The sequence below is a fragment of the Bombus fervidus genome, chromosome 16 (assembly GCF_041682495.2).
Source record: "Bombus fervidus isolate BK054 chromosome 16, iyBomFerv1, whole genome shotgun sequence".
NCBI lineage: Eukaryota > Metazoa > Arthropoda > Insecta > Hymenoptera > Apidae > Bombus > Bombus fervidus.
In genome coordinates, this window is record NC_091532.1 from 2363029 (window position 1) to 2381012 (window position 17984).

General features: G+C 39.3%; 2 protein-coding genes and 1 long non-coding RNA gene across 7 annotated transcripts in view; 1 reads left to right on the top strand and 2 right to left on the bottom strand.

The window, feature by feature from the left end:
* The window catches only part of Ada2a (Transcriptional adapter 2A), a 330348-nt gene that overhangs the window by 251741 nt on the left and 60623 nt on the right, over nucleotides 1–17984 (top strand). The window lies entirely within an intron of this gene.
* Nucleotides 1–17984, bottom strand: part of Cwo (transcription factor cwo) — a 38827-nt gene that overhangs the window by 16024 nt on the left and 4819 nt on the right. Inside the window, exon 1 of one of the 5 annotated variants that reach the window (XM_072019827.1) lies at nucleotides 6348–6498. The exons of 3 other annotated variants lie outside the window; for them this stretch is intronic. Coding sequence is in view for 1 of the 2 variants with exons in the window: in XM_072019825.1 (XP_071875926.1) it covers nucleotides 461–489 (29 nt within the window). In the remaining variant the exon portion in view is untranslated. Of the gene's footprint in view, nucleotides 1–460; nucleotides 505–6347; nucleotides 6499–17984 lie in introns of those variants that run through there. One more of the 5 variants, XM_072019825.1, reaches the window with a different exon arrangement.
* On the bottom strand, nucleotides 8240–12969 carry LOC139995921 (uncharacterized). The gene is made up of 2 exons (XR_011802090.1): nucleotides 10035–12969; nucleotides 8240–9903 (listed from the first exon to the last, which is right to left on the bottom strand). It is a non-coding gene; the product is annotated as an uncharacterized lncRNA (long non-coding RNA).

Genomic DNA, 17984 nt, shown 5'->3' on the forward strand with positions numbered 1-17984 from the left:
ATCGTTGTAAAATGTTGAAAAACGCGGATCACCACGATCGTGCAAGCTAACAAAACACATGGTCGTAAAACTGATTTTCTCAATTACGATTACTCGACGCGCAAACGTATGCGAATTCTTCTTCGAACGACGAGCTTGTGATTTATTACCGGACAGTACTTTATGACTTCTAGGGATCGTTGGAATTATAAGAAATTTATCATTTTCACGATTCGCGGAGATCGTTTGTCAGATATTTTACTAAATAATAAAAAAACAAATTCTTGGAAACCTCGTGCCTAAATTATGCGCATCGTAATGTACATGAGGTAAACGTTTCGGCGTATGTTAGAAATTTTAATTTATAAAAATGTATACGATAGATAAATACGTGTAACAGGCAAGAACGTACATGTATAATAAATCGCGAGCAACTTCAAGGTTCCAGTAAATTGAAACATTTTGACAAATGTATACGAACCTGTTATTTACTTGTCTTGAAATATCCATTGAAGTTTCTATTCTCGTTCTCATTAGTCGAGTCGTTACTTGCTTCGAGTAGCTCGAATTCGAACGAGTCGATTAATCTGAACGAGTTTGAAGAATCAATGGGTAAATGGAACGAAGTTCCGCGATGCGGACGAGTTACCAGATGTCGAGCACGTGTTCATCGATCGGCGCGTTACTCGCGGAATTTCTCTAGGCGGAAATGATCGTCGCCCATCCAGCTCGGCCGCAGCTGTAGGCGCACATTTTACGTAACGTTTCGAACTACGGAGCAAACGTTTCAGTCAATAACCCGACACGTCCACGTCCTCTGCCCCGTTATAGATTTCTTGCTGTAAATAGAGTCGACGGAAAAGGCACGAGTATCCGCGCATTATTGATAACACCAGCAATGTCGTACCGCGTAAAAGTTGCAGCTGACACCGGTTCACCGTGCAGCTGACCGAACGCTACGACAGCCTTAACGATACCCCCGTTTTCCCATCCACATAAATATTGAAGAACAGCTTAAAGGTTCTCAGATATCTGCGATTCGTCGCGTTCAAAGAGCATCGAATCACAACGATACAACAAGGTCTAAAGAGAATCATCCTCGCTAATGTAGGGCAAAACGTAGCTTTCGAACGAATTAACAGAGTCAAGCGCTAGGTATAGCATCGGTCAGATTGCCGATGAATAAGTAATACATACATAGACGGCGAATATCTGAAACGGATAACAAAATTTGTTGGTACTCTAATAAAACGTAATTAAAACGTTTTGTCCAGTATTTTTCATTTTTCGAGGTGCGTTAAGATATTTGAAATTACCCGTGTTTCTTAATTTTTTCGTTCAATTATATTAAACAGGCTATTACAAGTTATACTATGTTGATCGATGTTAAACAGCTTTTAAAGATACAATTTTTTCTATAGAACTTCTTTAAAAAATTCCACCATAATTCATCTATAAAAATACCCGATATAATCGGTTAATTTTGGAATTTCCACCAAACTATGGCCCATTATCAGAAGGAAACGTTGTACGTACCGAAACAGTTAGATGATATTAATAGAAGGACTATTCAGCAAATATTCTCTTCCAAGTTATTCATAGAGCATTCTCTTCGATCTCATTCACCATTGTACGCTTCAATGTCGTACAAAGTTTTTTAATTGAAAAATTGTCCGACAAGACGATTACTTGCATGATACTTGATAATTTGTTGAATAACTACAAATTAAATCACGCTATACACACGCAACGTGGATGCAAGAAATCGTGATTCTCAGCGGGCAAACGTCTAATGGTTTCCGTCACAGCTCGTTTACCAGTCATCGACGAGGAAACGATTACAATGCGGTGAGACCGAATAAAAACGTGCTAGCTCCTGTTTTCCTTTTACATCGCAAATGCAACTGTGTTATGTACCAATACGGTAAGAATAATTAATTACGTGGAAACTTTAAACGATTTCGAATTTTTCAACGCTATCGAACGATTAACTTTCTTGCATATAATTCAAGCGATATTCATAGTGAAATGTTACAAGTTATCGGCAGTGATCAATTCTCTTGCATTACGGTAAAAGGTTTGACGATGAAAGAAAACGTTTCTAAGAAGCACCTAAAAACAAAAGAATTAACAAATCCCAAGAAACTTGGTACTCTGATCGGAGATATGAAGTTTTCTATGCTCGAAATTGCAGTTTTCGATTATAAAAAGAGAAAATCCCTACAACCTACAACTCGTAACTTGTCGATTCATTAATATTATTTATTTGATACAAGCATTGTGTAAGAGGAATTTGTTATGCAATAATGCCTTTGTTAAGACGTAAACGGTATTTTTCGAACGACTGCAAAGCGTGACGGCTGACGTTCCAAATTAAGCTTACGCCACAGCGAATAGTTGAATACACAAACGGTTGCACTAGCTAATTACTATGCACACATAATTAAAGCTGGGTGTCTGGAATGACTCAATACGTAGTACCGGCTGAGGTACGTGCCTTGCTAGGCTACAATAAACAAAATATCGTTGCCTCGCAAGCAAATGCAAGTAGAACGATGTACCTTACCTTCTTACATCGCAATATGCTGCGCTGGTAAGAACGTAAGATTTTGTTTGTTCTTCTTAAAAGTGTAAATTTCTAGGAACATTTATCTGTTTCGTAAGGTAAGATCGAAAACAAGATAAAAGTATATTAGCATCGGAACGTGCGAGTAAATAAATTACCAATTTAGGTAATAATTTCTTGTAGTCGAGCGAGTTTCCCTGTTGGTCTTTCTTCTTCTTTCTTTTTGTTTTTCCAGTTTATAAATCTAAAATGCGTACTAAGAATCATTTTACGCCGAAGGCTATGCGCTATATAAAGACAATATCCTCGTAGCGGAATTGTACATAAAATTCCGTCGACGCGACACGTGCCCACTCTTTCTCGGCTCGTGTTAAACATTGGGTCGATCACGTAACACGTACGACGAGTTAAACAGACGCGAGATTCTTGCGATCAAGGAGAAAGAAAAACAGTCGCATCTTCTTCTTTTTCCTCCTTGTTTCGCGTTAACGGTAAAATATTTCGCATAAGAATTCCGTATTCGCTTTAATAACCTTGTTTAGCGCATTTAACATAGCGATGGCAATATTATACAAAATTTCTGTTTTTCTTTCAATTTCTTTTCAAAGCGAATCCCGGTTATTTACAAATTCATTACGCGAAGGATTCTTTGGTAAAAATTTAATGAAGCATTACGACGATGAAAGATATCGGTTAATGAAGTATATTGACCAAATTACGTTCAACGATTATTCGTATCGTGTGGATAAAAATCGTTTAATTCGATGTCGTCTATCATTACACTAGGAAAAACCTTAAACCAATGTTTGAACATCGATATATAATTATACGTACACCAATCGATAAAATCAAGTTTCTTTATTATTATTCGTCCGAAGCAGAATTCACGACAGAGAAATTTCACGGCTAATCGCGTCGCGTATAATTTGTGTAATGAAAGGAACGCATTATTGTCGAGTGATTATCGTACAGCCACGTACCGTTGTCTATGTGACGCTTAGCAACGCTTTAACCACTAATGATATTACTTTCACGCTTTGACATTTGCTGTCAATTTGCGAACAATCTATTTACGTAGCTGCAACACCGAAATGTAATGACGATGATGATGCGACGCGTAATAGCGGATTCTGACCACTCGACGATGTCGAAAATTTAAATCATTGCAGGTGATTATGATTAACGTACATAGAGAAACGTACTTAGAATTGGCTCGAAACTTTCGCCATCGAATCCGTTCTAAATTTCTATCGCTGATTTTATTATCGATTAAAATAATTAAAAGACGATCGAAGAATCAGCTTTATCCGCTAACAAGGTTTAAATATCGGTAGGTCGAACGCGTTCGCAACGCTATACTAAAACAAGATATATAGCTGTTATTTATCTAAGGTATTTATGTATACCTATTTATTTTCATCGTACCACTATAGTTATAATTATCTATGTACCGTATTTTTAAACGCACGCATAGGTCAATAACTCTAGTGTTAAATTAAGAATGCCATCATAATAAAAATGTTAATAAGGATAGAGCGTACTCGGCAGAAGTACGTATGTGAAACAAGCTAAACTCTCTCGCAGTTCGATACCCATTACGTGTTTTTCGACAAAAAGAAAAAACAACAAAACAGCGTCCTTGGCTTCATCGACAAGCAGGCGGTTCGTTACACGGTATCTATTTTTTTCCGCACGCTTCGCTGAGATGTAAATGATGTAACACGCAAGTAAATTATCTGAAACAATTTTCTGCATCGTTTCTTGCACGAGCACGAGCACGTTGAACGTGTTACAGGCGAGAAACCTCGTGTATCTGCACGTGGTTGACATTTTCCGACATGTGACTCCGGTTGCCCCTTTCTTCTTCTTTATTTTTTGCACCGCTTGCACACTGTTCGTCGACGCACACCTGTACATCCATTCCTGCACGCACCTCTTCGTCGTCTGTACGCTTTCGTAAGTAAACGCAGAACTGTCCGTGTAACCACGTTGATCTCCGAATGGAAAGTTCGGAATTTTTGTTTGAACGCTTGACGAAATTGTCGAAGCTTAATAGCTCGTTAAAATTTCCATTTTTTACGCGAAACTATGTTCGATTGTAGATATCTTCCGCGTATGAAGGGATTGATGGAGTAATTTTCAAGGCAGTTGAGCGAAGAATTCGACCCAATTTCGTAGGAGCGTTCCTGGTAAAAGATAATTAAATCGTAGAACTTGCGAAATATAGCAATTTCAAGTTTCCAAACTTCGAAACTGTAACACGACCTGATATTAATATCGAAATATGAGTCACGGGAACCAAAAATATCATGAATATCCCTCGCGGTTCGTTTTTCATCTCTATCGTAAGTCGGCTGAATCAGAAAGGTACAATTAGCAAAATTAATTTCCTCCGCCCGCTGGGACAACATTTCCAGACTGAATCAGTGCCAAAGCAAACCTAACATTCGTAGTACCGTCTTTTCAAATTCGATGAACGCGTTGCTACTTAAAAGTTTGGTGTCACTTCCAATATTATTTACAAATTACGAGAGCAAAATAAAATACAATATTTTATATATATTGTATATATATTCCGATGGATTTATTAATGATATTTATTGCTACTCTCATCTTTCATTTCTGCCAGCAATGATGTTTTACTATTCTTTCGTTTGAACGAGGTTTCTAGGTCAGAATTAGTTTATTGCACCCTAAGGATTGCGACGTTTCGGCTCGGTCAAACTTTTCACCGATGTATCGTATATATACGTAGAGGCCAAAAATTGTTTGTGCCTCGAACCACGATAATTTATTAATTCATCGCCGTTTTCGTGGCCGTGCTCGTTTCGAACTGGCACAGTTCACGTGTTGCGAGATTGCGCAATGATTAGCTTACATTAAAAGTCCAACGACAGTTGCAAAACGCTGGTATCCGTGAATTCTATCTGGGTTCCGTTACCCGTGCGCCACACGTGCGACGAGAATTTTTTTTCTTTTTTTTTTTTTTTTCTTTCTGGCATCCGGCGAATTACGGTGGCATTCATCAGGTGCGCGCGAAAGCGCAGGATGGACGGAGCTGTGATTTCGTAACGAGACTTCGAGTTACTCTCCATTAATAGCGGCTGCAATTACACGGATCCGCCCATCGGCACAAGAATATCCGCGAACTCTGCGCTCGGCGTGCAGCAAACTCTACTCGTGACGTAACACGTTCATGCACGCGAACCGTTTTTGATTGTCCTAGTGTGTCGGTAATCGGGCCAAACAGAAAAGGAAGTCCAAAAAAGGAGGTCGAGAGGATGCAACCTCGTACCGACACGACGCACCAACGGACACGCTTCCTTGTTTGTCTTAAGAAAATGGAATGCCGGTGAGTGTTTCGCATGGATAAAACAAACTTCACGGATATCGAAATAAACATTGCGAGTTACATTCTTCTAGTTGTGGTCAATACGTTCTCGATCTTGAAAAAACAAACGGATGTTCGTATGGATTATCATCTAAATTTTATAATCTATACATACGACAAAAAAAATTCAATCGAAGTTGTTTAAACAAAGCAATGGAGAATGCGCGAATCAACAAGCAACTTCGATTATTTATTAATATCGTCTTATATTTATAAAACGTATTGAACGGGCGAATGTCGAGTCAGCTCTTTCGTTTTCGTTTCGATTAGCGTCCTCGTAATAACGGGGCTACGGTTGGAGTCTGGTTAATGCGGACATTTCTAAACAACCGTCGAAATCACGCATGACCTTAATTACGATCTGGATTTTAATTGGCTCGAAATCCAAGCACGAAAGACCGCCAACTGTACCTGCGGTTCACGACGTCCTTCGTCGACCTTACTGCCCACCACCTTGCTTGGCTCTGTCCGTGCGTGCTGTCACTTTCACATATGGTTGCACCCACAGCATTGGCTGACTCGTGCACGTGCGTCAGCCGCTCAGTCAGAAGACGACCTGTTTACTTACTTTATATGCTCACGATTCTTTCCGATTTTCCACATTTTATCCACGTATGCCGATTATTCGCCCTTTAACATTGTAATTTAGAAATTGCGCTGAAAATTAGTGGACGACGACGACGATGTTTTTCCCTATCACTCTCCCTAGTCCTCGACAGAGCTTATTTCGTTAAAGTTTCATTATCGTTTGGAAAAAGAGAACGTTTCTTCGAGTTTAAAAGGAGAATGAGTCACAATCGAGTTCAGTTGTCATCGTCAAGTGATTCATATTTTTTAAGAACCTAAGTTTTAAAATGCGTTATCACTGGAAGTGTATGCCGTATCGATCAAGCTTTCGATCGATACGAGCCCTATCGAGATACAAATTAAACGTATAAATTTGTAAATCGATTACTACTGTACAGAAATTTGTGAACTCGAAGCTATTATTTCTCCCAAACTATTAAAATTTTTCTGCGATAATTATACATATAATCTGTAGCGTAACTATACTATCGACGACCAAACAGACCGTATTTAAATTATATAGCGCGTTAAAATGTAAATAAGTATTGTATTTCAATGCATAAATAACCATGATTTCTGTTCTTGACATCTCAATTATACACATGATCTCACTTGTTCAATCTCGGAATCCGTAACAATTATTTTCTATATTTTCAACGAAGAAAGTGGCCAAGAATAATATTTGTCGAAGCCACGAAAAGTGACATCAATCGTCAAAATTTTCCTCTGAATATTCCAAATTACAAAATATCTGTTACAATCTGCGTACAGATAAATTCATAAATTTGGCAAAGCTCTCGTACTACATTTTCAACAAACGACAAAATTCAAAATAGTGGACACAGAGAATAATTTATTATCTTTCGCTCGTATCTCTTCGAACCAAGTAATTTGAAATTTGACATCTAGTCGGCCACTACACAGCTAAGAGATTAATAACTCACCGCTTATCTCGAGTTATTCTTTGCAATGACAAAATGAAAATCCATTTTAAACTGCGTACTTGACTTTGGCTTAAGATCGTGCGGAAATCGGCGTTTCACGAATTCTCGTTAGTGAAAATTTCGCGTAACGTCACGATTTTCTCGTACACGCAGGTTGCTGAATGAGAGACTATGCTTTCGACGGAGAACCGAAAATCTTGTTGTACGTATCTCGGAGATTTATGCGATATTTTTGGATCGAAACCATAGAGAATTAATAACCGTTAGATTTTCGAGTAAATCTTTACATACGCATGATATATTTATCTATTTTATAACACGAAATCGATAAAATAAAACATCGTCCAAAGTTATTCAACGGCCTTCCGTGACCTTTCTGCCAATCGAAGCGTAGTCATTAACGCCATTCACTTTCACGTTATATCATAAACCACGAATCGACTCACGCACGTGCGTAAAGTGGGCAGCGTTCATAACCACGTAGAAAACGGCAAATAAATCTGCAGCATTTTTATCAGTCGATCGCTGCCACGCTGAACGTTTCTTCGGTCTGTTTATCATTCTCGTTCGCGACTCCCACGACTAGCATAGGGATCACGTAACCACGAATAAATCTGTCTTATTTGCGAAGAACGAATTAAAAACTTAGAAATTTCCTGAACTACTATTTTCCTTTACGCGTTATCAACGTGTATTATCATCTAGCGATCGTTCGAATTCCCGAATGCAAGCTAACAAACAGACTACGGAATATTAATTTCTAGAAAATAAATATCACGTTCCTAGTATCGGTAGTATCGTTTTATGTAAGAAGCGATGTAATTTTTATCGATTAACGGATCAAACAGTACCAGATCCTACCGAAGGCTAAAATATTTCTCTAAAAATGCAGATAATTACACTTCAACATACACGTTACTTTAATCTATTCTAAGAACCCTAAACTGCAAGAATTTCCTTGTTGCGATAACTCAAACTTCCTCGCAGCGACAACTTGAAAAACATGTTCTCGAAATCGTGTCGTTTTTACCGTAACACTGCAATAACGTACGTATCCACCTACAACGAATCAACCGAATCACATTCGTTTCCGAACCAATCAATTTTAACCTGAGACATCTGCCAACTTTATCAATGCCCGAAGATCATTGCGCGTAGAATTGTATTCCTATACTGTCATCTGGCAATCTCATCGTACCATCGTAGCGTTATTTGTAATCCTTGCAAACGATATGCAATTTCTTTGGATTTTCTCTAATATTTCCTTCTGATATAATTAAAAAAACTGTCCTGATGTAGACGATACTCGCGCGGATTTAATCGAACGAGACTCTCCGTGTACTCGTTACAATTTCTTCCAACGAGTAATGAATCATCTAAGATAATCGATTAGAAAGAACGAACGAGCGATTTCAGGGGAGACCAGAACGTTCCATCCTACTATCCGTATTAACGTTATAACGCTAAAGTACGTGTGTCGACAATCGGCGAGGATGGCCGACAGTGTCGATCGGACGACACGTGAATAGCAATGAACATTTCGCGCACGCACGCACGTCGTGATTGTGTCGTTCCTTCGTATCGTAGGATAATATCGAGTGGCACACTAAACTTGTCCAAGAGATTCTGTTACGAATTGTATCGAAAGGTTCCAACGTGGCTGGTTTCGCTCGTTGCATATTTATTAATAATCATGATACGTTTATTAATTATCGATATACGCATCGTCTTTAATAGTTACTTGTTGTCGCGTTGTTGTCAAAGCCAAGCAAGTAACGGGGTATTTTTAGGCGACGGTAATATCTCATAAAATGCTTCTTTTTAATCGCACAAACGCCACAGACCGAACAAAAGATGAAGTTATCGTACTTTCCCCACGTGGTGTTCAATTATAATCGCAAGGTCGGACAACGACGATAGGACATTTAAACCGAGACTTCCTTATCGGCCACGTGTGGACCATATAATCGATCGGATTGCGCGCGTTACGTGCCTTGATACTTGTACGAATGGCCCCGCTCGTAAGTAGAAAGTCACGATGCATAAATGTACACTACGTCGCATGCACGCGCACGTGTACGTAACGAGTAGTCGAAAAAGAAAAATTCTACGTGACGCTCCGCCCGCTGATGCAACTACCAACCGATTCGACTCGGTTTCTAACTCGTGATTCGCACGTTGCACACTGCACACATTCTCTACGTGGCACTCTAACGTAGATACGAACCGTCCACGCTCCTTTATTCCTACGATTTTCTTGCCTTCTTTCTCTCTTTAACGGCTCGTTTCTCTTTTCGCTATGAGAAACTGTACTACGTAGCGTTGTGCAACGTAACGTCGGACGCGGCATAATTACTCGGAAAAAGAAACGAATCAGTTTTCTTTTAGCGACGAACGTATGCGATAGTTTTATCTCTGATGCGGACGTTCTTTTGCAAGCGTTCTACGGTACGTGTCTATCGTAGGAAAAGCTTCTTGGTAGGAAGAAGGAAAATGTATTTCTTTTTTAAGCCGTAAGTGAGAAAACGTCGTTACGTCGCAAGTAGTTTTATCGAAGAACATGGACCGTGATTTTTCACAAGGCGACCAATATCGAAGGAATTTTCAGCCGACGACGCCCGCAGACACCTTAAAAGGAAAGTGCGACGATGACAAGTTCTTGCGATGGGATCATCCGACCAGGCATGCAGAGCAACACGTGACAGAGTTGAACGTTTAGACCGTAAAGGAAAACCGTCGCGAGAAGAACGATAAAGATTTCTCGGTCTTTGATTTTTTTACCAATTATCGTCTCGCATCGAGCACGCGTCGCGTCGTCTAGCCTTGATACGCTTAATTATCAATTATCAAGCACGAGACAACCTTTCGATCGAGTCGAAGTCGTTCGCCTGTTTCTATTCGAGCGCGAAATCGATTTACGATCGAACGACACGAAGCTAGGCCTAGTTCTTCGAGACTGTTATCTACATAAACGATCAGGCTTCGGGCATGCCGATGGAAACGAGCCAGGGACGAGGGCAAGATCGAAAAAGACCGTATTAATCGGATTTCTCGATACGAAGATAAAAAAATCTCGTAAATATGGCGAAACAGCTGTTAGCTCCCTTTTTCTTCTCGCGAACGGATATCGGACGATCGTTTCGATTGCGAGAAACTCTTGAAAATGAAACGTCCAGCCAATGTTCGTGATATCGCGACAATATCGTTGATTAACCTCGCGTCCAATATCGCGACAAGTACAAAGTATATAATTCGAAGCGAATTGCGTAAACAACTGCGCCGAAAGTCCTCCGCGAAATTGCATAGTTACGCGACAATGACGCGTGCCCGGGCTGACGAAAGGTCAAGGATGCGACGCGGACTACCCCGGTTATAATTAAAATTCTGAAAGCGGTTAGGTAGGGGAGCCACGCGTGAAAATAGAATTTCAGAGTTGATGCACAACGAGAGAGCGGTCCGCCTAATTTTTAATTTAAAGCGAACTCGCTCGCTCCTTCGGTGTTCATCCACTACTTCCGGGTTCTTTACGGTTTCGTAGGTTGCAACGGTCGCCGGTGTAATTCTTTAACAAATTTGCGAGATTATTTTTCCACGACGAACGAAACTTGCGACTGTACCAGCTCCATGTCCTGCGCGTATTAATTTCTTCTCTTAAAACCTTAAACTTAACTTTGTAGAAAAGATACATCCTTGTTGTTTCGATTACTTCCTTTAAAATAAGCTTACAAGCTACGTATCTACCACAATACCCTGCGCTCGTGTGGAAACACCCTTTATAGAAATGGCGTCTAGGATGTGATGTATAGTCAGTCACACGCCGGTATTGTTTTGCACGACGCGGTGTGCCGTATTTGTATACACCGGGACGCCCGCGTAAAAATACTAACCTACATCGGGTCTAGCTCGGAGCGCGTGTCGAGCAACGTGACTCCTGACTAGCTGATTCGTGCCAGTAATCGTGTGCTGCTTGCTGCACTCCGTCCCCTGGTCGCCGGTTCTCTTTCAATTTCCGTCCACGGTAGATAGAACGCGTCCCCGCGACTCGAAAGAAACGCTCGAAAGTCACCGAACAACCACGAAAAATATTCGCACAGTGACGTAACTTTCTACTTAACGCTTTCGTGGTCGACGCGGCGATGACGCACTGCGTCTTTGCCTTTCTGCCGTGAACAACTCGACGAAGACCCGTTGACGTAGGTCCTTTCCGCTCGTGAAAACTAAAAGTCAACGTTAGACGTCTGCGTAGAATCTCGAAACGAAGATAGTACGAAAGCTGAAGCTGAAAGCTTGCGCTATTAGTTAACGTGGATGACTCGTACATGCGATACGATTTGAATCCTCTCGTAGAGCTTGAGAAATATTGATGCTTGGGTTTTTCCTCTGTGAAAATTATATACTTATGTTCGTAATACGTTTCAAAAATGTATTGGATATATTAAAGTAAACGATAGTATTACGTTTCATTTCAGATTTTCATATAACCTAGGAAAAGAGTTTTTAACTTTATAAATAAAATCAGGAACTACTCGCGACGCTAATAAAAAGTTGATGTTTTTCCCTTGCGACTAAAATTTATGGTGTGATATATTACCAATAGCTGATCATACGTAACTTGCTATATAATTTAACGTTGGTCTTCGATTAAAGTGACTGTTAGTTAATAACTAGAATTTTCTCTGTAAGTACGTCCATCTTTTCATCCAAATTTTATTATATCGTAACTCGACTACCTTCCCTGTTTCTCGATATTAAAAGAATCTGAGACGTAACTACAGGCTTTTATCTTTCGTCGCTGTACTCGAGAACCTATAAAGACTTCGCGTTAACGATAGATACGATCGTTGATCGAAATAAGGCAAACTATAAAATTCCTCGAAACGATTCCATGTCTCGTACGCCCACTTATCGTCACGTGTAACGATTTCTTTTTCACCTCTCACATTTTTACAAACCAGTTCTCAAACCGGAAATCGACTAATCTGACGTAGTCTCATCGTTTTCAATAATACAGTTATTATTATACGTAAGGTACGTTGTATCTGTAATTTCATATATAAATACAATTTTACGTAGAAATATGTATTTCTCGATAAATTCTGAAAATATCCGAGCGATACATCAAGCAACTAGTTCACGAATAAGTAATGGAGATCGAAGATTAATAAACGATGACCGAACTTGCGAGGAATGACTTCATTCGCGCAGCACATTGCACACGAGTATAGCGCAGCTCGTTATCCCGCGAGTAACGGCCACGGACTACATTTCATAATTCTACAAATAGTTTCACTGGTGCAGTTAAATCTGTTCGTGTCGACCCCGATTTCTCGAGCTGAACCTTGACTCGATACGACCGTGGTCCAAAATGTCGAAAACATCGAGTATCGAGAGAAAAATGACTCACTGAAAATCACCGTGGCGTATTAACCACCGTACCAATGAACTAACCCATCAAGAATGCTCGATTCTCTTTTTAGCCAAATTTTTCCTTGACTATGTAATAATACATTTTCTTTTTTTTTTTTTTTTTGTAATTCTAATACTATATCTTACGTTTCTAACACGACAAGACGCAAAAATTGGCGGTGAAGCGAAGGGAAGCGTTTTCAGAAATACGCGTGTCATGAGACGAACGTTAAGAGCGTTAAACTGACTTATACAACCACTTTTTCATCGTACCAGAAGCAGCTGACAAATAAAATTCCTCCTATAGCATTTACACGTATAATTGATAAACTGACTATCTCTAGCGAGTGAACGTCGAAGATCATCAAACAGTAAACTCGCTTGTTTATCTCTTCACGTTCTCCTGTGTTACAACAATTCGAAGTTTTTCACAATGAATCATCTCCACCGGCGAGGCCTAATCAAATCGCTGTACTATTTTCCACGCCCGTCTGTACACGTGCACGCGCATTCATCAGCCACAGAAGCCCCTCTACGACTCTCGTACTATACGAACGTGCATGTATGAAAACGCACACGGTCGATCGGCGCTGCAACAGCCAAGGTAACTCTCACTTTTTCTCCAACGACACTGAACATCCCCCGGGCACGTCGCCATAGCAATTATGCCGACCACGATCGACCAATTGCCAGTAAAAAGAAATTAACGACGAGTCGTTAATGGAACGGAATTTTCATGAAAGGAAGAAAGAATTGTAACGCGAAAGGCGCTCGTTAGATCTTATCGCGACACTTACATCGCTTTATCGTCGAAATTTTCCGCCCGTTCTTTACAGTTGCTCCGACGTTTTATCTTCGCCGATGAAAACGCGAAACACGCTTCAACGAAAATAAGAAAGCAACGATCGAACGACGGATAGAAGTATCTAGGTTTCGTTAATTCTTTGAGTAATCCTGACTGTTGGAAACTTGCTCGTTGTAAAGCAGTTACTCACGGATTTGCCAGTCTATCGGAATTATTGCGCTTGTAATATTTTCTGTTGTAAATATTACAGATATGATTTTTTTGCATGGATGTCGTAAGATTTGCTGTTAATTATCGGGACAGACATAACAGGTTAAAGTTCGTTTTAGGACAGCAAAGATTTTTGTCCATATTTTCTGATAGTAGGTAGTCTAGGAGTAGGATCGAATTTAAATCAAACTTGGTAAATCTGACTTACCAACTCGAGTCTAAATCTGATCTGATGCAAATCTAACGTGATCTGGTGGAAATCCAACCGAAAACTTCGGTTATCTATAGACGTATCTTCGAACGTGCCTTGATTCGATCACGAAGGTCGACTAACTATAGTAGGAGTTATTTTTCATCATTTATCGCAAAAGAGGAAGTCGTTAACAGGCAGATTAACGCGTGACAAACGTCCAAGCCTTTTCGTTAACCATCGTTTAACGAGGAAAGATGAAAGACGAATGACTATTATGCGATTATTATATATTACGAGTCTCGCGTGAAATACGCTACTAGTCACGAGGTTACAATCACTCGCTATGTTAATGGGTTTCGAAATACCGCGAATAAACATCCTTAATTAGTGTATGGCTGCGTTGAAACTTGATTAAATGACTGATTGTCTGCTGGTTGATGTAAGAGAGCTGGGAAAATAATAAACCACGCATCCGCTGACTGAAACTAATTACGTTTCGGACGAATATTTTAACAGCGATAAAGCGAGAAACTTTGCGAACTTGCGATTATGTAAGTTTATATCGAAGAAAATAGGCAAGCAATTAATAGAGAAACTGATAGATAAAACGAATAACAAGCGTAAGTAAATTCAGATGCCTGATGTCGCGGTAGAAACGGACTGCGCGATCAGACATCGATCTGCACAATCTCGCAGTTGCGATTCCTTTGATAGACATCAGACTGGTGGCATTTGCCGTGCAAATAAAGAACGAACGTTTACGGAATAAAGAAATTGCAAGAAGACGTAAAAACTGGTCCGCAAATGGAAAATTTTTAACGCATCAAACGATCGTATCGTAAAGTAATAAATTCGCAGCGATGACGAAACGACGCAACGTTAACCCGCGACGTCGCCAAAGGAAAAACACGCGACCCGTGTTTCTTACTTTCTTTCGATAATTATTATACGCTGCTGTGCAAATGAATGCTTAAGCAAGAAAATAAACAAAACGATTCCTAATGTTCAAACACCATCCTCTTCGTTCTGCGTATATTTTTAACGAGTATCGTTGTAAGATAAAGAGAAGAAAAAAGAAAGAACAAGGCGTCTAACGCGATTTGACGATCATCTCGTTCGTTGGATCAATCGAACCTGGGAAAGGTAAACATCAATCGATCGATGCCTAGTCGAGAGTTGTTGGTTCGCACGCGTGCACACACGCGACTGCTCGAAGGATCCGATGAGAAAGGTTGCTGACGATGCACGACCGAATTTCGCCAACATCGACTGTTAACCAATCTACGGATATAAATCGTGTCGATGGTAATAAAAATACGATCGAAGCTCGAAAAACCACAAATATATCAGAAAACTAATACTACAAATTTAAATTGCGCATTATCCTTTTAAAAATAGCTCTTAATAACGTCATAACGTATAACAGTCACGAAGAAGAAATTCGCGCGATTAAATTACATCTTGTGAAAGATAAGCAAGTGTCCGAATACTTTTGAACAGCAGTGTATGTCGAAGTATGTTGGAGGACCTTCGCATCGATCCACGATAAGCTACACCGCGAACGTAGAAAATATCTGTGTCAAGATGCTAGTGAAATAGAAGCACGAGATCGGAGCGACGTTTTACGTGTAACCGAAGGAACGAGATGGAGAACGAGAGACACGTTAATTGCATTGAATGTAACGACAGTTATTGTCGGTCTGGTTGACGCCGCTGCCTCGTGCGACCATAATTTATCGCTGATCGATGCAATTCCCTTCTCCGTTGTATCGACCTCCATACGTATGCTGCTATTGTTCGAGGATGCAGGTGCCTTGCGCTTTTCATCGCTACATTCCAAGAAACTCGCGTTAACCCATAATTGACAAGGTGGAGTCTACAAGAAACTTGGCAATTTTTCTTTTTTTTCTTTTTTTTTTTTTTGTGGAGATAGGAAAATACGAACAAATGGAGCGGTGCGCGGTATACACAGCCCATTTGGCCTACTGTTTGCTCCAGATTTTTCAATATATCACCGATTACGAATTCCAGAGAAAAGAAAAGAATGAACTGATCGAAGAAAATTCGAAAATTCTGCCTTCCTTCTTGCGCGATCGACGTGATCTGTGGAGTCTCTGATCTTTTCGAATGCGAAGAAGGTGAATTAGGAAGCTTATGGGAAATAGCACGCACGTGCGGCTACAACGTTCCTAGAATAAATATAGAGCATCTGCGGACATTTTAACGATCGAATCGATATTGCTGATCTATGTTTTAGGATTCCCGCAAAACGGAAAGGCAACGCGTGCCTACGTGACGGAAAGCAGGGGAACGCGGCCGTGTAACTGGTTTCCTACGAATCACGGAAAACGAGGAAAAGATCCTTCGCCATTTCGAGAGAATTTTCTTCGATAAAAGCAAATCCATTCGGAGCGAACGCTGCTTTAATACGTTTCATCTTTTTCACGATATTTTACGACGTAATTTTTTGCGTTAATGATTTCCGCTTTTAGCATTGTAGTTATAAAAAGAAGCGTTTAGGGATTAGTGACATATTTTTCTATCGCAACCTCTTTCTTGCCCTGGATCCTATAATTTTATAAAGTTTAAAGAAATTCAAGCATTTATAGCAATCAAGGAAATTGTTTGTCTTTAATTTGTACAGAGGTCTTCTATAAAGTATCTATAATTGCATACGCGTATTTTCTTTTTTTTTATTAAATTACTTTCTTCACATTTTCCAACAGACGATGCATTTTATGCATTATTTACTTGGCTTTTATTAGGTTGATTTTAATTGGAATTGTTGTACTTGTTCGATTGTTCAAAGTATTTCGATTAATTTTAATTAAATTACCAGTACTTTTATTGAATATTTGGAAAAAGCTGTTTCATGTTTGAGAATATATATGTATCGCATTGGTGAAATAGAGTAGAACGAATCTGGGTAAAATGAGTCAGTTGGGAAAATGTCAGCCTTATCAGGTACTCGAAGAAATCGGATTTGCTTCTGTTTACGCAAGTGTCAATCAAGTGTGAAATAAATATAAAATAGAGGAAAGTTTTTTTGAAAATACCATGGTAATCAATCAGTCTGAGATTGTTAATTACGAAATTATACAAAGGTAATCCAAGATTGAATTTCACGATTGACTGGCAGCACTCGATAATCGTTTAATAACGATGCTGAACCATTTTAAAATTCCTAATTTCTATCCCATAAAATTATAGGAAAATAATGTATAAAGTGCAATCTATCTTTTCTTTTTTTTTTTTTTTTGCATTTTTAATTTGAGGAAAAGATTCGTTGGCAAATGATTAAAACTAATTACAAACTAATCATTGCGAAAATACACCAAAGTGTTCACCTTACTTGCGTAGAAATCTATTCGCTTGGTTACACGTAATATGTGTATAACATAATTTCTAAAGTATGTACATATATACTTACAATTAGAAGGTAGCAGCTACCAATAGTGCAATCATTCGAGTTCCAGATAGTAAAACAAAAAATAGTTTATTTACAGATAGATATGCATTTATTCCTACTTCATTTTATCTCCGACGCTTCGTACCTTGGTAGAATGAATATGTAAGTATATGTATTCAAACACACTATGCAGCAAGTGTCATATCTAAATATATTAGGAAATACACTTGTGCTGCCAAACGACACTATGCATTTAAACGTACAATGCATCGCTTTGTCAAGGACTACGATATCGAATAAAATTAATTCCGGTTGATTTTAGTACTTCGGTTAGCAAGATTTTCAATTTAATTAAGAAAAATCATTAAAAAGAACTCTCGCTAACAGAACGTCTTTCTTTTACGAATAATTACAACTAATCATTTCCGACTAATTTGATTATAATTCTGCTAGCTCTATCATGCACAAAATACGTATTTTGCAACTTCCGATAAGACGTGAAAGCAGCAGAGCA